Source organism: Xiphias gladius, chromosome 21, assembly GCF_016859285.1.
Source record: "Xiphias gladius isolate SHS-SW01 ecotype Sanya breed wild chromosome 21, ASM1685928v1, whole genome shotgun sequence".
In the NCBI taxonomy this organism is placed as follows: Eukaryota; Metazoa; Chordata; class Actinopteri; order Istiophoriformes; family Xiphiidae; genus Xiphias; species Xiphias gladius.
Genome location: NC_053420.1, coordinates 11,124,718 through 11,151,685, shown reverse-complemented (window position 1 = coordinate 11,151,685; position 26,968 = coordinate 11,124,718). Strand labels below are relative to the sequence as shown.

The window sequence follows — 26,968 nt, the reverse complement described above, 5'->3', positions numbered from 1 at the left end:
ATAGTTTCACTCATTCACTCATCTTGAAAAAAAGCTCAGTAAATTCCCAAAACAGCTGCACATGGCAAATGTTACTCAACAGGAGTAAATGCTGCATTTTTTGGCCTATTTTCAGCCACAGATTAGTATATACTGGGCTTTGTAGTTGTTATTTATAACAGCAAAGGGTGTATGTGGAATGGACAGTGCCCAAGTTCATGGTAATGAAGGAACACATTAGCCAGTGCATCAAAGTGGCTCATTGTTTTTCATAGTTTTGTTTTTGGACAACAATGGAGGTCTGTGGCATAGAGGAAAAAGCTGTATCGGGCTTTGGCTGCATGGGCAATACTTGTTCGAACTAAATCAATTAGTCGATCAACAGAAAATCCCCTACTATTCTGATCATTGGTTAATGTCGAAGTCCTTTTTTAAGCAAAAGTGCCAAAAACGTCACTGGTTCGAGGTTCTCAAATGTAAACATTTGCCAGTTTTTCTTAGTCCGACATAATAGTAAACTGATTATCTATCTAAACAAGCAATTTGAAGATATCAACTTGGGTTTTTGGCAATTGTAATTATTGCATTTTTCACTCTTTTCAGACACGTTATAGACAAAATGGTTAATTGATTAATCATGAAACAAATAAGGAAATGTATCAGTGATGAAATTTATTGTTAGTTGCAGGCTTACTTGTTAGTTGGATCAATAAGCTAAATATAGAGTGTCACCAGGCTATTCCATAAAGTTGTAAATCATCAACGGGAGTGAGAAAAGTTGATGGAAGTTAACTTTCCAGCCAGGCAACGACCATTTTGTTTTTTCTCTCCTCTGCTGACTCTCAAAACATAACAAGAAATAATTGACTGTACTTTTGTACTTTTTGTAAAGAGGCCATTTTCAATTCATGCGTTTTTATTTGTTTTTTTGTTTTTTTGTTTGTTTTTTTCCTGGTGCTTATTGTGACTGAGGCCCCTCCTGGCCAAACCTGATATCTCTCGGAGAGCTCTTTTCTCTGCACTTGGCAGGGCCTTTCTCTCTCTCTCTCTCCCTCCCTCTCTGCCTCTCTCTGTTAATGCCCCCACTGTCATAGCATCTACAAGTTCCAAAACACATTAGACATTTAATAGCCATGCTCAGGTTGCATCGATCTTATCAATACAGCCCAGAAAGATACACATCTCTGCTGCTTCTAGTGAGTCATTTCTGGAATCACAAGCAAAGTGGCTTCGTTGTTGTCTGTTGCATCTTCATTTGCACTAAAACTTGCCTAAAGCTAAACTATTTTATTATCAAGTGAAGAGATATATATTTATATGGGCCTCACACCTGTGCTGCAACCACAGCAGAGACTACATCTGCAATCTGTTTGAACAGAGAGAGACCATATTCAATTATGGTATATTTAAAATGCTGCTCAAAATCATATGACTCGTGCCTGCAACTGGAATAAATTATCTTTGATTAAGTTTTTTTTTTTCATGGTCCTCAATGATGCATGCAATATTAGCCATCATCAAACTGGCTTGGGTATGATGTTTTGAATATGTAACAGATGAGGAATGTATTATCGGCAAGGGGATGTTATGCATAACAGCCATGTATTAGCAGAAAGAGCCATATGCAGATGCAGCCTTAGATCCACCCAACGTCCAATTATGAGGTGAGTGGTTAGGGCGCACACTACATGGGTGTAAATGCCCTGAGTAGTGAGGTACTGGTTCAAATCTTGGCCTTTATGGGCCATTTGCTGCATGAGTTTAATATCTTACCCCACATTTCCTGTCTGTCCTCACTGTCCTTATCAAATAAGGGCATTAAAAAAAAAAAAAAAAAAACTCCCAGGTATTATCTAATTTGTTATTTTCCAGAATACCAGACGAGAATCTGCCTGAATTAGGGTCAGTTCATTTGTAATGAAGGTTGTGGCACCCTAAAGATCTGCCGGCTGTATTCATATTCAAATTCATACTCTAATTTCTTTTCTTACAACATTTAAATGTAAGAATTTCCTCAAAAGCTCTTTATCTTCAGTTGTTGAGGTTAATTATCAGGTATTAATCCCACCCTGATTGTCATGTTAAATTGGGTGGATGCCTGCATTTTCTTTTCTTTCTTTATTTTTCCTCATGAGGTATTAAGTGCTCCTGGCAGGTGCTCGCTCTTCAAGCCTGTGTGAATGAAATATGAGCTGCAATGTCAACTGAACTTGTCACAGACAAGCTTGGATGAATTAATGATAAGAGTAGAGGTGTGTTTTAATGTGTTCTCTTTCTGATGGAGAGTCTCAGCAAACGTATTATCGCATGCTGTACACCTGCTGGTTTTCTATAAACATGGAACAGCAAAAAAGGTGGATAAGGAGATGTGTTTGTAGAGAAAATCTTGGACCTAATTTTAAGTCTAACGACTGAATACTATATCACCTAGACTGTTATCGAGGGACTTTCAGAAATATTGTAATTAAATGTGTTTAGACTTTTCCAATATGGACTTTAAATTCGTCTTACCTTTGCCTTTAAAGACTTCCCGCTCTTTGAGGCTTTGCCTTATTCTATACTTTTCATTCAGATGAAGAAAACCTATTTCTCCTTTGAAAGACCTTCATTTTCAGTCATTTTTTAGAGGGATTAGAGCGTCTGCGGAAAATGATGGAATGTCTGTCGCTTTTTACCACAGTTCAACAAGCCTAGTGATAGAATGGGACTTGTATTAGTTATTCCAATGTTGATTCAGGCATAGATGATTTTGAATGATCAATGGCTCCAGCAGAACAAAAATCACTTGCTTGTTTGATGGCCTCTTGAAATCTGCAAGAAAAGGAGGCCTGTTCTTTAAACTGCTTCCCGTTTTTCACTTTTTTTTTTGTGATTATTTATTTTCAAATTGTCCCTTGGGCTAATGTTCCATTTTGGCATTTCACACCTCCCTCTCCCATAAATGAACCATCACAGTCATAAATCACTGGACAAACAGAGACTTGTGCAAACCCTGAAAGGTTCAGAGATTTATGTAACACATTCATGTTTTCCACTTCCTCATTTTAGTACTCCACTGGTAAAGCCTAGCTAATAAAAGGTCCTATTAATATTTCCTGTTGCTTAGCAACGGCAGGCAGCAAGTAATAGCATTCTGTGGAAAAATAGATGACCGATAAGGAAAAATTCAATTCTTTTCTCATCTCCTGGGAGAAAGTGCCTTATTTCTCTGGCAATGTGATATGAAACTGTAGTTGTATATTAAGAAATATCTTAAAAGAAATATAGGTTTTTTCCAATTTCATCATTTTGGGGGGTTTTTCATTGCAGGCTGGAATGGCAGCTCATCGTTTTTCTCCACCTTGATAAAGTCAATTAACCTCTCAGATTAAGCTAATCAGAGGATAAGGTTGCCGGCTTTTTTCTCTCTTTTTAATCAGAAATTCGAAAGAGATGGTGTAAAATAACACACACACTGAACTTTAAAGAGATCAGTTGTGTGAGACAAATTGCATTTCATTTATATCACAGGTGTAATTGAAACTTGTTTTGTACAAACACAGGCCAGCTTATAAAGTATGGAGTGCTGTGCAAAACCTCTTCTAATAACGCTGCTTATCACTGTGATCACAGGTAATAGAAGAGGATCTCTACAGTGACACTTTTCAATTTAGATAATTTATCACATCATATTTCAAAAACAACTGAGTATAAGATGTTTTATCACACACATGCTGTTGTCATTGTTCTCCTCCATACAGTAGATGTGATATAACAGTGGCATTCAAGCAAAGAACGGGGCCAAAAAAGGCAGATTCAGCTGCGGCAGATACCCGGTGTTATGAAGCAGATACATAGATAAGGGATTTCATATTACACTTAGCCAGGGGCCCCTGCTGAGATTTATCATGTCATGAAATCATGTCCATATTGCACTGTGCCCTATCTCAACCATCCATCAGCTCATTCTGCTTTCACCACCAGGAATATTTGGCCCTGGTGGCGGTGGAGAGCCGTCCCATGTCATCTCACTCAGGGACGTCTCCCCCTGCTGTGCCGCCAGCCACCAGTTCAACATAACACTGCCACTCTGTCTGCTAATGTGCACAAGAGTGGCTTGAGCCAGGGTGATTAAAACACTTTGTGTATTCATGTAACACAGTTCATAGTGGGCTGTGACCATCCAAGACCAAGAGACGTAAGCTCCAGGCCGAAGTCACAGGCAGCATTCGTCCTCCATCCTGCTAAGTAGAATGTTTACAGAAATGATGATGATAGATGATTGTCATAGTTAATAACAGAATAAAAGACAATGCTGGGTCAAAAATCTCAGCAAAGACACAGACTAAGCATAAGTATATCTTTTGCTATATCTCAATTTTCATACCATTTATTGTTTTCTAATTGTTTTCTGTTTTTAATTTTAAAAAGAATTTGAGAGTACTTAATGTCTGTATGGATTTCTAAAAAACAGGTGACATCTTAAAAACATATGCAACAATCAGGCGTAAACCAGACTTGTGTTTGACAACAAACTTAAATGACCAGTGTTATCTATCAGTAGGAGACACAACTTTTGGATATGTGGGGACATTAGATCTGGGTAAAACATGTTTACCTGGTACCTGCTCCTTTTAAAAAGTCTGGGTATTGTTTTATGGTGAAAAAGCCTTATACTACCGCACAGTGTGACGTAGCAAACTGTGTGATGATTTGTACCATATACTGTAATAATGAGAAGTTCATTTGTTGGAATGGAATCTGCTGTCAGGGACATTTATTATAGATCAAAGCTGGAGAATAAGGGGAAGATGGTTTCTGTCAAAAATGTTTGAAATTTTTCTCCGACAGGTTTTGGACACACATGCAAATCACCTTGTCACGACCTCCACTTGCATGACACATACAGTACAGTGCAGCTTTTTTTTCATTCTTGTGTTCTTTCTTGTTTTTGTGTTCATTATTTCTGCATCTACATTCAGTTTTTTGTTGTTGTGGGAGCACAGGCACACCCACACACACACTCGCACATATACACATAAGTGTGTTTGACACGGCAGTCAGGAGTCTCATTAGTGGGAGCAGAGGAGCCTTGCCTTCTGCTGTCAAGAGTGTGTGTCCCAACCGCTCCTCACAAACGTCTCCTACATGTCATGTCAGGCAAGGCTCTGATTCTCTGATGCTGTTCTTTGTGAGGTGAGCTTAGAGACACGCCCGGGCTCAGAGCAAGCGAGAGAGGGGGAGAAAGAGACAGTGAGAGAGAACAAGAGAGAGAGAATAAAAAAGACTGGGAACAAGAGAGAGAACTGAAGGGGGGAAAGAAATAGAGGGGAAGAGAGAAGAGAGAAAATAAAAGTAAAGTAGGTTCTGACATTAGCAGTAATGAGGAACATGGAGGATGGTGCCAAGGGGGACATCATGACATTACTATCTGCAAATCAACCACTGCCTTGTTGCTGCCACAGATGCACTCTAAGAGGCGTTCAGGGTGGTACAGTACTTTTCAAACCAGCAGTCACATCCAGGAACATCAGCTCCTTTGTGCAAATGCTTCAAGCTATACTTTTAGAGTTATTATTATTATTATTATTATTATTAATAATAATAATAATAATAATGATAATTTCGAGGTGCAGGCATGAAGTACTTTCCGCTTGAAGGAAAAGAAAATACCGACAAAAGGGTCTCTAAAATATAATTTGACCTTTTTACCATTTATTTTGTTATGAGTACACTTCTGTTTCTGCGTGTGTGTTGTTGTTTTAAAGTTTATCTGTATGGCACAGCTTAAAAGTAATTTCTCCTTTATATGAAAATATCAGATGTGTTGGCAAGGAGTCTATTTGGCTTTCAGAGATCTAGTGGCAAAGTCCATTTCAACAGTGTGGATACTTAAGTTGCTTTTTCTCTCCTTTAAAGTTTGCGCTGAAACTCATAATTACTTCCTTTTGCTGCTACTTTTTGAGGTATCGCTGCTTTGTGCCAGATTAATTACTTGATCACAGTTCAGCACAGGAGGTCCAAGAGCAAGTATTTAACATTTTTCCTTAATAGTGTGTCGCTAAATGCAGTTGGCTGGTACTACACCTGGATCATAGCAATCATATTAAATTTTAATCAAAGTCTCCTTGTCTTTTTGAATAATATTTAATAAAGTCATGTTGACCACCTTTAAAACACATCCAACCATGCTTTAACAAATTCTTAAAACACTTGTGTTTCTTTTTCTCAAACATCCTGGCATCTGCTGCCCATCATATCTCCTTACTTAGCATCTGTCTGATGTCACAAGTTGTAGGCAGAAGCAGCGTTTTGCTTTTGCTTTCATACTTAAGTAGCGTGTGATTCATAAATCCACTCTCTTATTAATTCTCGTCAGCTTGTGTAAATGACGCTCCTGGGTATACATAAGCTTGATAAACCAAAGACACGGATGAAGGGACAGAGAAGAGAGAGAGAGACAGAGAGAGAGAGATAGAGAGAGGGAGAGAGTGAGGAGAGGGAGGGAGCGGTGAAGGCTCGAAGGCTCTTTGAGGAACAGAGTTGTTAGTGCTTTGCCCTCAGGGTGAATGAGAAGTAGCTTTGAGGGCTGTGAGGCCCAGGGTTGGCTCCCCACCTAAAGGCGTGTTTACCACCGTGTTGCGTGGCGGCTGTGCTTTTGAAGGATCAGTCTTGAACGCGCCTCTAATTAAAGCTGTCATGGCTGGGTGCCTGCAGGGATAATGTTCTATTATTATAGTCATTTGTTTCAATTAAACGCTGGGTGATTTTACAATAGCAGCCGTGAACCTTTGTGAGTGAGCCATCACTCTAAACAAGATGGTTCCAGTCAAGCAGGGTGTGAGGAGAGAAAAGTCTTAGGACTCGAGGAAACATTGATCACTGTAAATTCAAAGAGGTCAGGACGGGACAGAGAAAGGGTCTGGATGTCAGATTAAAACGGATCATTAGGTGATGTTAAATACTGAGTGATACCGTGCCACATCCTGGGGAAAATCCGTGTATCGCTAGCAAGTAAATTTTAGTTTCCATTTATACTTTGAAGTAAGTAAGCTATAAGTGAATTGACTCCAGCTCTACAAAAGGCTGAGGACTTTTTTTATAGATGATGCTAATAACTTGAAAAATGACCACAACATTTATTGATTCCTCGGCATCGAGGGACTTGCTTTATTGTGAGGCCAGCGCAATAAAACCTTGCATAGCAATCAACCCGCTTTTTTAAATGATGAAACAGAAGCCACGTCGGTATAATCATCATAGAGACGGAGCAAGGTTAGCTGTTCCAGTCTCCTCTTTCTCCTTGTAGCTGTATAGGGCTCTCTTCCCTCCTTCTCTCATCTCTGTGCTGGTGGTCAAATCCCCTTAGCTAAATCAAATGGTGCAGGCAATTGGAGCAGCCGTGAAACCATTTCAAAGGTAAGGTCAGCAGGAGCAGGGGAACAATGGCTTTGTGATATTCCATCTCACACACAATGTGCTACACATAATTGGAAAGCCTTTGTTATTTGACTCCCATTTGACTATGATGTACAAGATGTGAATACAAACACGACAGGTGTAACGATCGCAGAGGAACACGTTCACACTTAGTTTCCTGGCTTTACATCACAGTTTAAGTCTGCCTGGCTGCTCATCACCAAAAAGCAATATCTAACTGTCCCCTTGCTAACTTTGGAGATGAATTTCAGTACTTAGGTCATCATCAGGTCTTCTGTATCTTTTTCTCTTTTAGTTTCTGTACTTTTTCTTCTGTTTTTTTCTTTCTTATTCTCTCTTCGTCCCTGTGTCCTCTTTTTATTTTCCTCTTACTTGTCCTCCTGTGTTTATGAGGGACTCTAATCTCCTGGGGCTTTACAACAAACAATTAAATTGCTGGAGGTTAAGCACAACTAAGACAATACCCAAGAGAATCCAACTTTAGAAATAATCTAAATATATAAATATAGGCCACTACATCGCTCACGTTGGTTGTTACTGGTTTAAAGTTGCGCCAAGAAATACAGCAAAAATGTATTGTCTATGATGAGAGTCCATGAAAAGTCAATATGTGTTACATGCTAAAGGCAGAGAGCAGTGACTAACTAAATCCTGTTACTCACAGTGCGCTCTCTCCTCTTTTGGCCAGCCATTTGGATGGTACCATAAGGAATTAGCATACAGTACCTATGGCAACCAGCAACCTTTGTCAGATTCTTTCATAATATTTGTACAGCAGTCTGCCGGTCGCTTTATTTAGCTCAGGCTTGATGGCGCTATGTGATAACTTCTAGCTCTGTCTGTCTCACACAGGTGAAAGCACCAACCAAAAGCACTCTGAGACATTTTTAAAAAGTACATAGGAATTGGTATTAGAACTAAATGATCACAATAGGAGTGTTTTGAGTAAAAAGCACCAGTGTTTTAGGTGTTATACTGTATATAGCTGCTTTTTAGCAACTGTAATAAGGTAATGCACACTTTCATACTTAGGATTTAGTTTCTATGTGGTTGTATTGATATGTCTTTTTACAGCGGTTATATACCACAACTTACACTACCAGCTTCAGACTTGTGCTAGAGTGCAATAGTTTTTATGTTTCTGTATTTTCTGACATATAACTGCTTTGTTAGTTAGGACAGAACACTCAGCTGTAATGAAAATGTAATTTACTGTATGAAATATGAGAGTGAATATAAATAATGGCAGAAAAAATGTGCGTTTGGTTCAAAACAAATCAACAAATATGATGAAATATTATTACATATATTTTTGGGGACAAAAAGGTTATTTGACTCATATCTAAAATCAACCAGACTTGATTTGGGCCCACACTGCACTCTACACCGCCTTCATGTTGTTTCCTCCAACGAAGACTAAGTTGAATTGGTACAAAGGATTTTTCAGAATTTACAATATATGTCTCAAATCAATTACTTATAATAGAAAACTTAAATAATTTAAAGGCTTTGTGATCCCAGGTTTTTGCTGTTTTTACTCTGACACCCAGTACCCACGATGCCATGGTGACATGGCGCCTTCCCCCGATGAACTCTGCATGTCTCCCTCTTGTTTATATTAAACTTGGTGTGGCTCAGATTAAAAGGTGACAATTTTGCCTGGAGGCTGTTGCTATGGAAATGCGTCTGCTATATCTATGATAGGCCATTCATGTTTGATTAATTGGTTTTTCAATGCTTCTTGGTTTGTGAGGAGAGGACCCTTTAAGACCAAGTCCATGGAAAATGGAAAATTAATGGATTTCTATTTCCTTCTCCTTACCCCTTCTTTTTCCTCTTTTTTTTCTGTCTTACTACTTATTTTTCTGAAGCTATTTCTCCATGTTTTAAGAAGTATAGTGATGGTGTTTTGAATTATGATTGGAAGTTGGAGATTGCCGTGGATGGGGGAGGTTAGAGCTTGGTTATTTGAAATGCAAAAGGAATGTCTTTGTTCATGGCTGGCTTTTGTGAGCAGCTGCTGAGGCAAACAGAGAATCTAATGTCGTGTGAATATTATGAGTTTTCAAAGCAGGCCAGAGCCTCGTACAACATTACTTTGTTGTGCATTTTTACTCTAGCAATCTACTGGGACCAATTATGATTAGAGAGCTAAGCCTTCATCTCTGAACCTCTACTTGTGTTTATCAAGAACTCATATGCACGGGCCCTTTCAATTTGATCTTTTTTGCACTGCACTAATGTGTAATGTATTATTTAACTCATAAATGTTTAAAAGAGCTAACAAATGCTAGTTCATCACTTTCTGATCTATAAATTGCCAAACATTCCCATTTATGCCTGCATTAAAAGCATCCTTTGGTCCGTGCTCATGTTCTATCCTGATGAATCTTGAAGAAAAGCTTTTGATGTGGTTATTATTGAAAATCTTTTAAGACTACTAAGAGCAGAACTTTGTAAAAGTGATTCTGTAATCACTCTGAAGGGTGTTCTCTGTGTGAGGGTCATTCTCCAGCTGTGAGCGCCATTTGTGTTTCCATTTGTGGGCCCAGGTGTTGTAAAAGGGGTTCTTTAACATGGCAGTAAGTAATATTTTTCTCTTTCACATCACATGGTGATAGTAATATATCTGCAGGGGGTTGATAGGGTTGCTGATCAATACCATCGGCTCAACAATTGCCTTGGCAGGTGCCGAGATTAGTGTCTTCTCAAAACTTAATTTTCAGAAGCAGGGACTGAAGTCTTCCCCCAGCACCAACTAGGCCACTGTGTCTCAAGGACCATGGAGGGGCTGCACTTGTTACACTTTCCAGTGATTGGCTGTAAAAGTTATTAGAAGTCAATAAAAAATCATAGTGTGTACCTTTAACTGGAATAGAGAGCTCCATTGAAAAATGTGATCATTTTGAGTTAAGTTGTAATGGGCCTGTGTGTTACATGGGTGAATGTTGGGTAGTTCTCATAACTATGGAAAACTTGAATTGAATGGGGGAAAAAATCTTTATTAAACGAGTTTTTGATAGATAAATGTGCAATAATTGTTTGGCTTGAGCAACACTGACATATTATCACCCTTTAAATTTATTGGTGAACGTGGTGAACTTCATTTGGTGAACGGCTCCTTGTTTTTCACATCTACCAGATACAGCAGCTTTAGCATTCATTTGGTTTGTATTTAAGTCCCACGTTCCCTCTCTATTAAGCTCTGTTTTTGCTGTCAACTAACTCCTAAGAAAAATATCTGGCTCTTTAACTGCTAAATGCTCCACTGTGTTCACCAGCGAGCCACTGACTATGTCTGTCTCTCATTTGGTGCTGACTAGGTAGTGTACAGCTGGGTTTTAGAGCATTTTTGGTGAAAACAGCTGTTTGCTTTGGCCTTAAATAACACTGTGAAAGCAGTGAGAGTGACCTGGAAAAACCAAAACAATGAGCTGATAGACAGTAAAATTTTCTCTATACATCTAATGGGAACTGCAGAGTCACATGATATGTCTATGTGGGTTAATTACCACGTACAACAACTTTTTCATGCAAGTAGTCGTGTGATCCATTGATAATATAAAAACATGGATTATAGCTGCTTGAAGCTGATTCCGCTTCTTCTAGTGTGCATGTTGACAACAATTTAAAAAATGATTTGTCATTTAAAAAATCAAATCTTTAAAAAGGGTATGTTTGGGTTACATATGCTTGATTGGCAGCACCTTATCACGAGTCATGGTGATTGCCGCTCTCTTATCCAACATAAGGCTCCATCCAGTTCCACCTCATGGAGAATTTAGTTTTTCTGCGTCTTGTGACTGATAAAGATTGTGGCACGCAACAAGCCCTAATGCTTCCAGGCTTCAAAATGAGACTTCAGAAAACTAAGGGAGGTGTCACAGGTGCTACATTTGTGTTTTTTCTAGATGGTATTAGCCTTTACGGAGCGAATACTGTAGGTGTCTTGTTTGGTGTCTAGAGTGAAGTTGCAGTGAGTTGTCCTTGTTGGCTTGAGTTGAGAGGTAATATCTTCTTATTTTTGTGAGATATTCGATTTGTTTAGCTAACTTACAATCTTGTTCAATGAGATTTTATTCATTCATAGCAATATTCAGAATTCTCTCCACTATGAAGGTCAGTGCTGAGGTCAGGTACCAAACAACCTGCTGTATACTGTATGTTACTGTCCTAAGAAAAGACAGTGGAGAAAGGAAAGAGAAGCTTTCTAACCACCAGCTTAAGTTCAACTGTGAGACCTGTAAGAGGGTTTTTTTTTTGTCTGTCTAATTTCCAACAGACATATTTCCCTCTTTACAACACATCTCAATTTTTGTAAGTTATTTTTGTCTTTTTGTAGCTCTTGTCCAATACACATACACATTTTCTCAAATTTGATAATGTCATCTCCACTTTTAAGGAATTGCATATTTGGCTGATTGGCAAACTTTTATTACTTTGAGTAGAGGAGAATATAGTAAAGCTGGTGTTCTTCTCTCACCCCAGATGCAGGAGATGGCTATGCACCACCACCAACAGCAACACCATCACCAGCACCCAGACGGCGCTCATTATGATCCCGCCCGTAACCACCCCCTGATAAACAGCTCACCTCCGATACTGCCCAACCCCATGAGTGCACTGTCCCAGCTAAATTCTCAGGTCAGCCGGAGTGCACTGCCTCATGGGTCCCCCTCACCTCCCGGAAGTAAATCGGCCACACCCTCCCCCTCAAGCTCCAATCAGGAAGAGGAGACTGATCCTCATTCGAAGGTACTGATGTGGCATCGCTTCTCTGGCTTGTAGTTGTGAAGTAGAAGGTGCGGGCTTGGCAGTGCTCCTCTGAGATGGTTTGCATGCTGACTTGAGTTCTGAGTTAACAGGAATACAGGGATGGCTATGCTTATGCTTCTTGTATTTGTTTGCCTGGAAAACTCAGACTCGGTTGAACAGCTTTGCTGGAGCTGGAGTTAGAGCTCTGTTGTTTGTTTTTATTAAATTTTGTATATGTAATGGTGTGGTGCAGTGTGGTTTGAAAAGAAAATTGCTTTAAGATATTTAGTTCATGATTGACATTCATTTTGTTTTGTTTTGTTTTTTTGTTTTTTTAAATCCCCTTTTCTTTATTCTGAGCAGCACATTTAAATCGCAAGCAACATTTAGAATGAGCAAAAAAAAATCTGGTTCACACTTGTGTTTGCTAAAAGCAACACAGCCCTCTCTTTGAGTAGGATAATTTAACCCCCAGAGAAATTGCCTCTGTGAATTACACTTTTGTGAATGGCTCACAATCCATAGCATGTTCATAAGTTTGTGGGCAAACTCTTACACGTGGCATGAGATGACATAAAATCTTTTCCCATAATGCAGTTGTCGAAATATGTGTACTTGTTGAAAATGTTCTACATTTTTGCTGTAGAGTGAAGAGACATCCTTTATTTACAGATGGGACGGATATTTCAGTGGGTAGATCATTAACACAGATACAAGGTGTAGGTAGTCCTATCTAATTTCATTATATACAGCCTGGCTTGAAACCTACCACTCCTTCATCTAAATCACCCATTCATTCAAATGAGAAGAGAGGGATACTTGTTTACATTCATTTGGTTTATGTAAATCTGTAAAACTGCCTTCATAAATTGCTCACCAATCAATGTCTCTGCGGGTTTGCTTCGTTTCTATCAGGGGAAAGGGAATGAGTGTTTAATTTAATCTGCCACGTCCACAGTGTTTCAGATTCATCTGTGTATGTAAATGCTAGGTCGCAGCGATACAGTATAACAACAAGGGGATCCTGTAGTTTAAAAAATATATTTCCTGGCCTATACATCTCTGCTGTGGTTCTCACTGTGTGTGTGAATAAAAATGATTACCATCTCTCCTGTCAGTAAGTAATTCCATTTGCTCTCTCCAATTCATTCTGAGACCACATCAAAGCCGGAACAGATACAGCAGGCGATTTAAAATTCCTTTCAGCCCAACATGAAAAGTCAGAATTTATGACTTGCTGAACAACTGAAAAATAAAGATTTGAAAAGGTTTGGTAAATTCAACTAACAGATGTTGTTTTTGACAAAGTAAGACAGAAAAGAAGAACTGCTGTCAACGAGTGCCAGTGTCAGTGAAACATCACTGCAATATTCAAACACTGACTACATGGGTATTGAACAGAAAGATTGAAATATGGATTTAATGAAGTTTACATGCTTCACCTGGACCCAGTGTTGTAAGCATTCATCAGAGATGCAATTATTTATTCCAAAGGCAGTTGAATTGTTAGACCTCGTTTCAGCGGTGTCAATAAGCTGTTTTGTTTTTTGTATGTCTCTGATGGTCTTCCAGATCACAGGGGAGAAGCGGCCGTCTTCAGAGATGATGAAGCCCAAGCCCAAACCCCAAAAAAAGAAGAAGAAGAAGGATCCCAATGAGCCTACAAAGCCTGTGTCAGCCTACGCCTTGTTCTTCAGAGACACTCAGGCAGCCATTAAGGGACAGAACCCCAATGCCACCTTTGGTGACGTATCCAAGATAGTGGCCTCCATGTGGGACGGACTGGGAGAGGAGCAGAAACAGGTAGATTCATAGTTTAGCATTTGACATTACCCTGTAGTAGCCTCTGATTCATGTATCAGATATACTCCAGGTATTGAAACTGCATTTAAATCTGGTTTTGATTCAATTGCACTTGCAACTAACAATTGTTTTCGTTATCTGTGGATCTGCAGATTGTTTTCTCGATCAGCTGATTAATCATTTGGTCCATAAAATGTCAGAAAAAGCATTAAATCCCCATTACATTTTCCCAGAACCCATAGTAGTGTCCTCAGCTGTCTTGTTTTGTCCAAACAACAGCCAAAAGCCCAAGTATTTTCAGGTTTATTGTCATTTCTGGAAAAGAACAGGATCAAATGATCCCATTTGAGTTGCTGAAATCAGCAAATTTTTGGCATTGCCTGAGAAATTACTGAACAATGATTCAAGTATCAAAATAGTTGCTGATTAATTTACTGTTGATCAACTAACCAATTAATCGACTAGCTGTTTCAGCTCTAAATGCACATGTTCATTGACATGCACTAACAGGCGTCTGGCAGAAATCCTCTCTCTATCCTGCGTTAATGCAATGAAAATCGTACACTGAGAGAAGTGAAAAGTTTGGTTTCACCAGCTGTAGCTATATTTGGCAGCATATTTTCAGGAGTCAATTTGATTTCATTAAAGACTGACCTGTGCGTATGGAACTGGAGCAACATTTATTCCCAGTTTAAAGCACATCTGTCCAGCATGTTTTCTATTTCATTCTAGCATTCCAGAGCAACAGAAAAAAGTCAAATAGGTTTCAATGGGTTTGTGCTAACAAATGATGGTGTGAAATGAATGGAAAACGAGACAGTCTGATGATCATGCGCAGACTCATATTTTAAGAATATCCAGTCAGGGCGCAGCCTATTTGGTGTCAAATAAAAGCACCTGTCTCCATGACAAAGTGCAGCCCATTCTCCTCAGCCCCAGCCACTGTCGACTAGACCCTATCTGGCATGTGTGTGTTTTTCTCCCACCAAACCTACTTTATAAGCTGGACTTTGGAGGCCGTCTGTCCCTTTTATTTGCAGTTAATTTTTGCCGCCTTCACCCGGGCTCTTCACCATGAATCTTCATTTCGCTGCTGACACCCTTGAATGTGAATTCCTCATTTCCTGTCCTTTTATTTATATCTGTTGCCTGGTGATTTGATCATGCTGGGAATACAAGATTAGCAATTGCCTTGTCCTTGGTTTCGCCTCAAGGACATCTGCTCCTGAAATGTTATTGTTTGTGCTTCTTAACCCTTTGTGTCCTGGCTTCTTTTTCACCTTAGATTTTGCACTGTAGATGCAATGCTCACTCTCTCTCTCTCTCTCTCTCTCTCTCTCTCTCTCTCTCTCTCTCTCACTTCGAAATGCATTTGTCCTTCACAGTTTTACCTGGGAACAGAGACGAAACTAACAAAAGGGCAGTTCCACCATTAAAAATCCATCCATTTGTTGTGCCATTTCACAGCTAATTTTTTGATTTGTTTGTGCATTCATGGGTTTAATCAAACACGTCACCTCACAAGACACATAATTAACTTGAGGTAATGATGTCGTTATGGAATGAAATGTAGTACCCTGTTTGGGCGATAACACTGTGATTGCTCTAATTATTCTCAGTGACTAGCACTGTCACTTATTCCAGGACCACAAATGGATAATCTTGATAACCGTGTATTTACAGAGTGTGTCCAATTTAGCCATTGCATGTTAATACTCATTAAACATTACATTTTCTGTATCTGGTTTACTGTAACATATTACAGCATACTGTAAAACCAAGTGCTGACCAGTCAGGTTCAATTGAAATGCATTTAGAGTATGTAAAAACTTTCCATGGCAAGGTCTCATACCTTAAACAGTTTCAAAAAACAGCTTCAATTTCTATCTCCTCCTCCTCATGATCAGTTGATGTATATGCTGTTATGCCTTTTCTTTTCTTTTTTTTCCAACACTGGGTGTCACGTCATCTCTATAGGACCGATGAGGTGTGTTCTATAATGTCGCAGTCAGACACTCTGGAGCCACGCAGGAGCACTAGAATGTAAACACAACCCTTCCCCTACACACAGCTTTGTTTTAACTACAACATTGCCCCTGTTTCCAATTACCCGTGGTACTCCTGAAACTCACCATGCAGCCGAAGTCGCAAAAATGCATTGTAGGCAACATGTTTTATTGCTGTATTTTATTTAAGAAGCGATCAGAAGTCGCACTGGTGTGACGTGCTCTTTTCTTGATCCTTTTTGTTGTGCATTTTCCCCCTTTTTGCCTGAGTTGTTTAGTATTCTCCAGTGCCGTCCTTGAGTTTCGCAGAACAAAGTTTTTCTTAATTTATATTATCTTTTTCATTAAGATGTTCTCGTAGTTTACACGCTATACAGTGTTTTTTGTTTTGTTTTTTAATTCCCAAAGGCCGTTGCTTTAGTGTGCAAGATCAATGCATTATTTTGGCTGTGTTATTCCTCAAGGTGGCTACATGTTAAAGCAGCCCCAGAAACACAAAAGAACATTTTTCTTGTTTTTGTTATTTAAGATTAGGATCAATTTTCAGTTTTCACTGGAGTAGGGAGGACCAAGGATAATGGAGGTGGGGAGGAGAGAGCTTGGCTTTATTTAATTGAGTCAGCTGCGTTGGAGTTGTGTATCGGTGAAAGGTTGGTTATAGAAGGAAACAAACACTGTCACTTTGTTTAAACAGCATGATTAGATATTAAACTCCTCACCTAGGCTAACTTTTAGTGTCTGTTCAGCAGTATCCATGTTTCTTTTTTTACTGTTTTCCACTTCTTTGTCTTTCTTCTTTTTAATTTGTATTGTCCCCTCTTCCTCCTAGAAATCAAATCTCCTCTCCTCTCCTCTCCTCTCACTATCTCTCCTCTATCTCCCGTTTGTTTCCTCTCCCCCTCCTCCTTCTCCTCCTCTCACCAGTTGCTCGGTCTTTCGGTCGTAGGGGTAATCACTCCCTTCAGTGTCAGCAGGGTGCGGAGTTATTGTCTCCTGTAATTAACTGGTTATCAAACAAGAACATTTCATTAAGGTACAATTAGGGGCTAATTCAGGCGGGACACCTCTGTGTCAGGATTACGATGGAGGCATATGCTCTCCCCTTGCAGCTTTGTTATTTTTAATTCATACTGACCTGCAGCCTCTGACGGCTTCAATTGCTAATGAATCCACTCACTTTGGAATAATTAGACATCCTTAGGCATGGTAATTTATTTAAAAGTATCCGTTGTTGCGCGAATCATTAGCTATGTTAAATTAATTTGAATTTGAAGCTGCTGGGAGTAGTTTGGGGTTCATTAAAGAGGCAGCCATGACTCTATCAATATTAAGGAGGGAGGTTTAAGGTTGTCACTTTTTTGTTTTCTTTTTTTTATAAGAACTGTAATTCATTTCTTAGTTACTATCTTTTTTTTTTTTTGAAAACCTGCGTTCCTAATTCTAGGCAGTCTTCTTCCGAAATATCTGAATGTATATCATGGAAGGGAAATAATAATAATAATGTAAATAGGGATGAGTGAGGGGATAAACACCAGCTGTTTGAGCAAGAGATTGTATCCGTCTTCATCCCGCTTTGTTTGCTGTTCTGTGTGTACGTCTGTTTGTTTATTGACTGTATGTGTAAGCTGGTGCCAGCCTATGTGCATTCAGCAACACATGAATGCTTAATGGTTATTCTACCCCACCTCTTTGAAAGAAATGACCCCGTCCATGGAGCCACAGACAGTCTCTCACTGAGGATCTGTAATTACCCACTGGATTCACACACACACAAACACACACACACTTTCGCTCACATTAAAACGCTCCGGAGAGGAGCTGAGATCTGAGTGTTCCTCATCGATTTAAGGGTGGACTTTTTGCGACTTGTTTTCCCTGCATCAAAAAGGCAGTGGCAGCTATAAAGAGCCCGTGAGTGACGTGTGATGACATTAACTCGAATTTCCTGTCTTAACACATCATTTGAGGTTCATTCAGGAGGCTTGAGATTGCCTCTTTGCTAATGCTGTTTTGAATTCTTTTATTTTTTTTCTTCCTCATCTGAATGATTTGCTGGGACATCAGCTCTGATTAAGAGATGAGCAACAGCCTTAACAGAGGAGGCAACTGATAAGCTTTACACAAAATGACAAACAGCTTCTCACTCTTCACTTAGCTCCATAATATTTCAAGTCCATTTTCAACGTTATTGCTCACTGGCGTTTCATTCCGGACATTTTGAAGAAATAAATGATTCAAATGCTGCGACGTCATGCAGATGGTCAAAGCTGATGGACTTGATAACTGTGCAATGAATGCATTTGATATGTTTTTTCATCACTGAAGACACTGCCACACCATGACACCCAAAATCTCATCCACACCAGTCAGTGTGGACAGCAGGGTCATTTTAGCCTTTGGCATCACCTTGTAATCAGTCGTTTCTGTTGTTGTGTTTGTTCCTGCAGAGCTACAAGAGGAAAACAGAGGCTGCAAAGAAGGAGTACCTGAAAGCCCTGGCCGCCTACAGAGCCAGCCTGGTTTCCAAGGTAACCGCGGGGGTCACGTCTTTGATATACATGGGTCAGCAGCGATATAAGGGATGATAAATTAGACAGAGAATTCCTCTCACTCGTATTCCAAGGAAAGGGTCCACTCGGTGCACTAAGGGGTTAGTATGTTTGTGTGTGTGTGTGTGTGTGTGTGTGTGTGTGTGTGTGTGTGTGTGTGCTCAGAGGAGAACAGTTAAAATTAGGCCTCAAACACACCCGATTTGCAACCTGGGGAGAAATAAAAAGTAACATTACATGTCTCCGTGTGTGTGTGTCTCTGTGTGTTTGTGTGTGTGTGTGTGTGTGTGTGTGTGTGTGTGTGTGTGTGTGTGTGTGTGTGTGTGTGTGTGTGTGTGCGTGCTCCTCAGTGTGCACATGTAAGAGCAGAAGTGGACATTACCTATCATCATTACCTGTCTTCCTGATGTTTCTGTCCTCCCTGATGGGCCAGTAATGTGTTGGCTGAGGTTTACTCACACCTACTGCTCTCTCTTTGCTGCAGGTTACTCCAGTTTAGCCCAGAGCGTTGATACATTTCTATCAACTTGTGTAAAAAAAGATATCCACATTGTAAACGCCACCCCTCCCCCCGCTTTTTCTTACATTTGCAAGGCCTCTACAAAATTTGTCACAGTATAGGGGAGGTTCTGTTCAATCTGTTGGTTCACTGCATTTCTTTTCACAGTTTCGGCATTGTTCTTGAAACACAACTCTAAATTGCATTAGCATATCCCAGGCTCCTCCTTTTCCCCCTCCCCCTCCCCCTCCCCTCCGCACAACGCCACCCTTCCTCTCATGCTCATGGGCCGAAAACAAGCACCTTGATTAAGGCATGAATAGTTAATTCATCTGCCTCTTCACTGTGGCGTACATTTAACTAAAAAGAGTATTCTCATCTCTTGTCTTTGGCGTAATTAGACATTCATGTCAGAGCTCCTATACAGAGACTTGATTGATACTGTATGTTGGTAGATTGCCAGTCAAAAAACTGACTGAGAAAAATAAACCTGCAACCCCCCTTCCCTCATTCAGTACTAGCCAATCTGAATGTAGGGGCTGAATCTCTTTTTTAATTACCAATGAAGAAGTCTTTTCAAAGTGAATTGGGGTGGGTGGAATTGGAGGTAATTGGAGCATCATTTGAAGGATTCACATCTTCAGCATGCACCTGTTGCTTTTTTGTTTTGTGATGTGTGTCGGTTTGTTTGGGAGAAGAAGAAAAAAAAACTAAAGTTTGATTGCTACTTACTTTATGTCACACCACTTCTCTTGTATTCATTTGAATCCAAAAACTCCAAGTACAGACTGTGATTAAAAAAGTCTCAAATTAAAAAAGTCCCAGTATGTAGTAAACGGCACAGATTTCATAAATACATTAGTCTTCATAAAATGTCTTTTAACATATATACTGTTCATAAAGTTCTTCCAATAAATATTAAATAATTTTATTGCAATACATCATCCTTAAATTTCCACTTAAAATTAAGTAAGGTGCAACAAATCACACCCACCCTCTCACTCTCTCCCTCCACCCCATTTCTTTAGTATTTCATTTTCCACTTGACCCTGCAAATGTGTCTGTCCCTCTGCTTTATCCATCCCTCCATCCAATTCCATTGATTTTTTTCAGGGGTTCAGAGGGATGGATGTCAGCCATTACTAAATAGCAGACCAGCACACATCACTCCAGCCAGTGTGACAGCTAATGAGAAACACTGGATGTATTTCATACATACGCCACCTCATGAAAGGCAGGGGGACAGAACGACCGGCAGAATAAATACAGTATGTGGGTGTGTGTGTTGAGTCTCACAGCATCAACAGGGCTTTGTGCTGACCATGGGAGGCATAGTGTTCAACTGACATATTGTTTTGAGAACTTCCCCTGAGAGGATTGTGTCTGGGGGAGTGAGGAGGCGCAAAGAACTGTGGGACAGTTTTATAATTTTTTCGTCCACCAACTACATCAGCTGTTATATGCATGCTCATATATGTCTCATATATGATAACATTATGATAACATACTGATCAAAGAAAATGCTGAGATCTGGGAACACGGCAACATCAATAAAGCCAGACAGGGCAGAAAGGATGAACAGTCAATCAATCCAACATGTTGTAAACAAGCCAACAATTTAGCCAGATTATCGAAACCACTTTATTTAGATATAAAAACCGATAATTCCTCACAGCCCATTGGAAAACTGGGCAGTACACCCAAATACAAAAATAAGATCCAATTTGTAATAAAGCAGAATTATCCTTGAAAGCTGTAGGTATTGTTACCCAGAGCGTAACCATGTTCCTCCTCCTCTCTCCTGTCTAGACATATAATGACCCAGTGGAGACAAAAAACGCCCAAACAAGCCAGGCCTCTCCACATATGATGCCAGCCAACCCGCCCCTGTACAGTGTGCCACCTCCTCCCCAGCCGTCGTCGCCCTACCTGGGGCCCGGGGCCTTCCCTCTCACCGACCTGCAGAGCTACGCAGGACACGCCCCTCGCCACACCTTGTCGCAGACGCTGAGCCAATCGCAGATGCTGCCCAGCATTAGTGCCTCTCCCCCTTCCTCCTTCCAGATCAGCCCACCCCTTCACCCCCACCAGCAGCTCTCCCTGCACCAGAGCTCGCTCCTCAACCAGCCTATCCGCATGCAGCAGGTCCAGTCCCAGCCAATCATCCCTCACCAGATGGGGCTACAGGCCTCTCTTCACTCCCCACCTCCTGGGCAACAGGTGTAGTAACAAACTGAGACACTCTTGCCGCTGTGGAACAGTTTGTAGCTTAAGAGGTCAGCTTACTTTTCTTTCTTTCTCCAGGGTTTTCCCCACCTCCAGTCAGAGTATCAGAAGAGCATTGGGGGTCCCCAGTCTCCAGGAGCCCCTGGCCCTGGTCCAGGCCCTGGAGTGGCTCAGAGCCATGACTGGGACAGTGAATACTGCAATCGGGAGTGTGGCAACCACTGCAGGTCAGTGGAAATAGAGGACATGGTTTTATTTGCTTCCCACACTCTGTTTTCCACAATAACCTTTGTTACTGCAACTCACCAAATCACATAGGCTTGAATGACACTGGGAAAGGAGACAAATGAATTGAGCACAGCCAAGCTTTATTTACTCTTAACAAAAGGCAAAATATATTTGAAAAAGGAAAATATGTTAAGATCATGGGACTCCAATGTTACCTTTCTAATTTTACTACCGATTTTCAGGTTAAAATTTGTCAGAAAGATGAGGGTCATATCTGAGTCTTAGACCAGAGGTCCCTTGGAGATAAGGATATATTGTCATGTCAGACGTCTCTCCCACTGCTTTCACAATATACAGTAACTGTTGAAAATTGTCAGCTCTGCTCCAGACAGACAGGGGAGACAGCTGGAGAGGTAATGGTGAGATAATAGCGCTTGTCATGTGTTTGTCAGACAGCAGTAGAAAACAGATGTTTTCACTGTTATCGTACTAAATGGGTTGGCAGGCTATGCTGTCCTGCAGCACTGGAAGATATTCCAAGTCTACGGTGCTCATCATGCTAAAGTACTGTGCAATGAGTGATTTATTAATGACGGGGTTTGGTCAGGGTAGAGTTGAAGCGAAGAGAATGGGTGTTTTCCTTTCAACTGTGGCCACTTGGGAAGGAAAAGGTGTTTGCATTCAGAGAAAAATGTACCTCTAATTTATTTGTTCTTTTGTATTTGATCTTTTCTTCCTTCACCATTGTATTTCTGTTTGTAATCTAACGTGTGCCTCTGTTTTCTTTTTTCTCTAGTGGCAGCATGATAGGCAGGGACAAGCAACTCTACCTCACCTGAAATTGAAGATCATACTCTGTCGACAAATACGACACCGAGGAGTCTACTCTCACCCAACCCCCCAACATACCCCCCCCCCACACACCCCTCTCCCACCAACCCTCTTCTGATGCACACACATACATACAGTGCACAGTTAACATACAATTACATACTATTACATACAAACACACACACGCACACGCACACACGCACACGCACACACACACACACACACACACACACACACACACACACACACACGCACACACACACACAAACACATTCGGCCTCCCAGACACCATCACCACCACCTTTTTTTGTCAGTGTAACTATTGTTTCTCTCAGTTTCTAGAAGAATTTGTGACCAGAGTTTTTTGACTAGATGACTACTGTCTGTACCACTTAATGTATTAGCAGTCCTCTTGCTGTTTAAATTTGCCAAGCACTTATAAAGCCCCTCCTGCCCCACACCCCTCCCTCCTCTCTCAGAGTTGTGTGTCTGTAGCCTCTCCGATACAGGCTGGGCTGTTGAGCACTCCTCCTCTATGTCACCATCAAAGTCCCCTCAGGGACCCCATCCAGCTTTAATTAGAATAAGAAGAAAAAAACTACTCTTCCTCTTCTTTAATCATTTTAATTTCCTTTTGTGTTTTTTTTTTTTTTTTCATTTTTTGTTGTTGTTGTTGTTGCTGTTTTATTTATTTCTGGCTTGCAAAATTGTTCCTCTTTTTTTTGCCAATAAGCGTTGAGCCCTGTACTGTAGAGAAATATTAACTTCTAGTAGGTTCAGCACAGGCCTTGATGTTATGGTAGCTTTGCTTAAGGGCCTGCAAATTAATACAAAAAAGCTTGGGTGGGGAAGAGAAACAAAACAAAAAGAATCTTTTTTTAATATAAAAGACCTGTTTAGGTCTACTGAGCTGTCACAGTGTGATTGTAAATATCACTTTTATGGGATCAAATTGGGAATTCGGAGTCCAGATAGATTTGTTTCTTCTCTAATATTACATGTAAGTCATTTTGTGTGTGTGTGTGTGTGCGTGTGTGTGTGTGTGTGTGTGTGTGCGTGTGTGTACGTCTGGACGTTAGAATGTGCCCCATTCATAACGTGTGCAGTTGAGTGTGTATGTGTGTATGTGCACGGACACACACTTGCGTGCAAGAGTGTTTCAGTGTTCGAGTGTCGAGTCTTTCTCGTGAATTTTAACAGCCTTGTGCAGCTGGATTTCAGAGGAGTATTTCACACTCTCGTTCTTGCATTAAATCTGTGCTCACTGGTGTGTTTTTTCCAATAAAGTTCAATCTAAAACTGAATACACAATATGTGTCCTGCAGATCATTAAATGGAAAGAGCCAGGTGAGAGATAGAGAGGAAGGGCATAGAAAGAGAGAAAGAAACGCTGAGAGATAAAATGAGATATAATTTTGCAGGTGAAAAAAAAGATGTTGCCTCAAAAAAAACCCCTCCCTCCCTGTTCTTATTTTGTCTGACCATAACGTCAGTTTTGTCTTCTCAACATGCAGAGGTGAAGTAACGAAATATGTGAATGGAGCCATCACATCCACATTACAGTGATTTTTATAAGTTTCTAGTCGGTGTTTGGTTGTGTTGATCTCATCTTTTTAACTTTCGTGTGATTAACAGAAATGCATTTTGCTGACGAAGACATCTGTTTTTATCTCTTTACTGTAGCATAATTTCAGTTTTAGTTGTTACAGAACTATAACATTTTAAGTTGTGTAAAAAAAAAAAAAAAAACCCTGCCAATTGTAGTTATTTTATTTGTAAAGCCAGTAATGATAAATATTTTAAATGGTTATCAATATATTGTTTTCGCTAGTTGCCCATCAGCCATTTGACAGGTTTTCTTATTTATGAAAAAAATTTGATCACTTTTGCTTCTTACAATGGAGGTGTATTTTTATTCTTATTTTATTGTTTCTTTTTTTCCCCTTTGGTTTGATAAAAAAATGATGATGACCACAGCAATGATTATTTCTTTATTTTTTACATTTTGGGTGCTGCTTCTTTCTTTCCTTGCCAGCAGCATCTGTTTGTGTCACAGTGCTTCTTTTATTTCAAACCTGCATAATAAAAAAAAAAGTTAAAAAGTGAAAATGCCTGATGTCTGTTAATTTCCCTGCAGACTTTTTGTCTCTTTTTGTCCCCTTCTCTAATGAGATGATCACACTTTTTTTTTTTTAAAAGACATGATAATCATTGTTTTAAAGATCCACTACCACCCCCAACTTTCTGTACCTTACAGTGTATTAGCACTTAAGGGGGTCGCATTTGTATCCTATATTTATATTTAGCTCAAGGCTCCAATGGCATTAGCTAATTAGCCATGGATACAGTCTGCACCAGCCAGCGTGGATATTGCCAGTAAACTATCTTAACAAACAAGAGAGCAGATGCGAGAAGACGTTTGCTTTGCTTGTGAAAGTGGTGCATCGTAGGCGTCTTGTGTGAGATAAAGAGAACGGAGAAGTGCAATGTGCACACAAACTCAGGCAACCGTCCAAGTACTGATTTTACCCCAATTGAACACAAGTCGTCTTCTCTCTGAGAGAGAGAAGGAGAGATTGAAATGGAACTGACACGATCCCTCCATTCGATGTTTTATGTATTTTACGTCCGCCTGCTGTCTCTTCTTCAATAGTATTGAATTGGCAAATAGATCATTATTGGACAATTGGAAAACCTGCCACTTTGTGATATGACACACATTATATGAAAATCACAGTCATACATTTTTAATGCAATGCCAGATAAAAGAGGTTTTGAGTGCAGTCACACAGCTCTGTCTCTGTGTCTTTTGTGTACATGCAGTCGTGTTTGTATGAATATCTGCTTATGGGTTTGCTCTTTTTCTGTGTTTGGGTGTTGCCTGTCCTCTTTAGATGTAAGTATATTTGTGCATACATGGTAACAATATTCCACTTCTTCTTTCTTATTTTAGACAACATAGCTTTTCCTTTACTACATGTTCCCTCTGGATTGTCATTGTCATTGTAGTAATCTAGTAATACTGTAGTAAAAACTGCGAGGAGACAGTATCAATTTGACAATTCTGTCAGGGCCCTTAATCCCATCCCTCGCCTCAGAGTCAAAGTCATGAGGCCAACAGAGAATGAAAAGCTACAGTTTATGGGGGAGGAATCCACTGAGAAGAGGTGAATGCACTGGTCCTGTTGGTTTCCACAGATTTGAGAAGACTACAGCAGCAACAAAATGGATGACATCAGTAACGGCAGGATGGTTGACAAAGACGAGGTCAGTAGTGGTTTCTATCTAGAAGACAGCAAAATGAGAGTGACACAAACCTACTACAAACTCACTGTTTAGTACAGAATCAAAACTTTAATATTTAAAAAAAAAAAAATTGATTCTGATATATGTAATGCCAGTTTTTACATAATTAATATAATAATTATATAATTATAAATAATATATAACATTAATAATACAACCATGCATATACAACAGGTTGAGCCTGTTTGTAGATGATATATATGAGGTCAACCTCAGTGTTCTTGTGAGTGTTTGTGGTCTCGCTTAGCTAACAGTGGAAACTTTCTATTACCAACAGGCTTGTAACACCCCCCCATCAAAACCTTTTTATTTTCTTAAAAAATGGGCTTTTGTTATTATGGTAGAACAGTGCAACATCACTGGTCTTCATGTGAGTGTGAATATATATATGGTTAATCTGGCCACATGAAAAAAAAACCAGCTGGCTAGAGCCTCTCTGTCCTGTGAATTTGAACGGATACAGAAGAAAAGGTCAGCGCTATGGTTAAACTAAAGGCTCATGCACACACTGAACACAGAACACACCAAGCTACTCTAGCATACAGGCAAAATGTTTCAGTTGCAACTCTGGTGCTGCGGTCGAGCAACAAACAGCAGGAAATGTGGGTGGTTTTAACAAGAAATGGGTTTCGCTTTGTCTTCAGAATCAGTTAAGGTTTCTTTTTTATGCTGAGTATACTGCACAAAATAATACAGTAACAAAACACAATATCAACTGCAAAATTTATCAACAATAAGCCAACAGTAATTATTTGAATTATTTTACAGCATTTATGCTGCAATTATTTTGATTTAGAATAATTATCAATTCTGCGAAAGTTGTAAGTTGTTAATCACTTCACCACAATGTCTTGTGTTGAAGATACTTCTTTTTTGTAACAAACTTTGACAAAACAGATGCAGCTTACATACTCTTACATACACCAAAGCAAACAGATGGTGAAAGAAATGTAACAGCTAGGACATAACAGGGGATACACAGCACACTTGTGGTTTCACACCTGTAGATATTTATATAATCAAGCATATATGCAGTGTCAGCTTTGCAAACCGCTACCTTGCGGCCATTTACTACTCTTTCTAAGTCAACGGCCAAGTTTAGTCAATTTCCTGTTTTTTCAATACTACAAATAATTACATGTTTAAAGTTTTGGCATTGTTTCTGAAAGAACCATGGGTGCAATTTTTTACATATAAAATTCCCCTCTGAGTTATTGTGAAACATCAGGTGATGAAGAATGTCTCTCTATGACTACATTCAACCAAATTTGTATGTCTCAATATCAATTTGGTTACCTTGCCTCACATTACTGCAGTGTCATAATAATAATATTATCCATGACATCTTATGTCCATAATAACACAAC

The 26,968-nt window shown here is 39.8% G+C and overlaps 1 protein-coding gene across 5 annotated transcripts in view; it reads left to right on the top strand.

The window, feature by feature from the left end:
- The window catches only part of tox2 (TOX high mobility group box family member 2), a 115,826-nt gene extending 93,395 nt beyond the window's left edge, over nucleotides 1-22,431 (top strand). For 4 of the 5 annotated variants that reach the window (XM_040158607.1, XM_040158610.1, XM_040158606.1 and 1 more), the window contains exons 5-10: nucleotides 11,887-12,153; nucleotides 13,726-13,956; nucleotides 18,410-18,490; nucleotides 20,820-21,230; nucleotides 21,315-21,463; nucleotides 22,261-22,431. In XM_040158607.1, coding sequence (XP_040014541.1) covers nucleotides 11,887-12,153; nucleotides 13,726-13,956; nucleotides 18,410-18,490; nucleotides 20,820-21,230; nucleotides 21,315-21,463; nucleotides 22,261-22,303 — 1,182 coding nt within the window. In that variant the 3' untranslated portion in view covers nucleotides 22,304-22,431. The remainder of the gene's footprint in view (nucleotides 1-11,886; nucleotides 12,154-13,725; nucleotides 13,957-18,409; nucleotides 18,491-20,819; nucleotides 21,231-21,314; nucleotides 21,464-22,260) is intronic. The other variant, XM_040158609.1, reaches the window with a different exon arrangement.
- The last annotated feature ends 4,537 nt before the right edge of the window (nucleotides 22,432-26,968 follow it).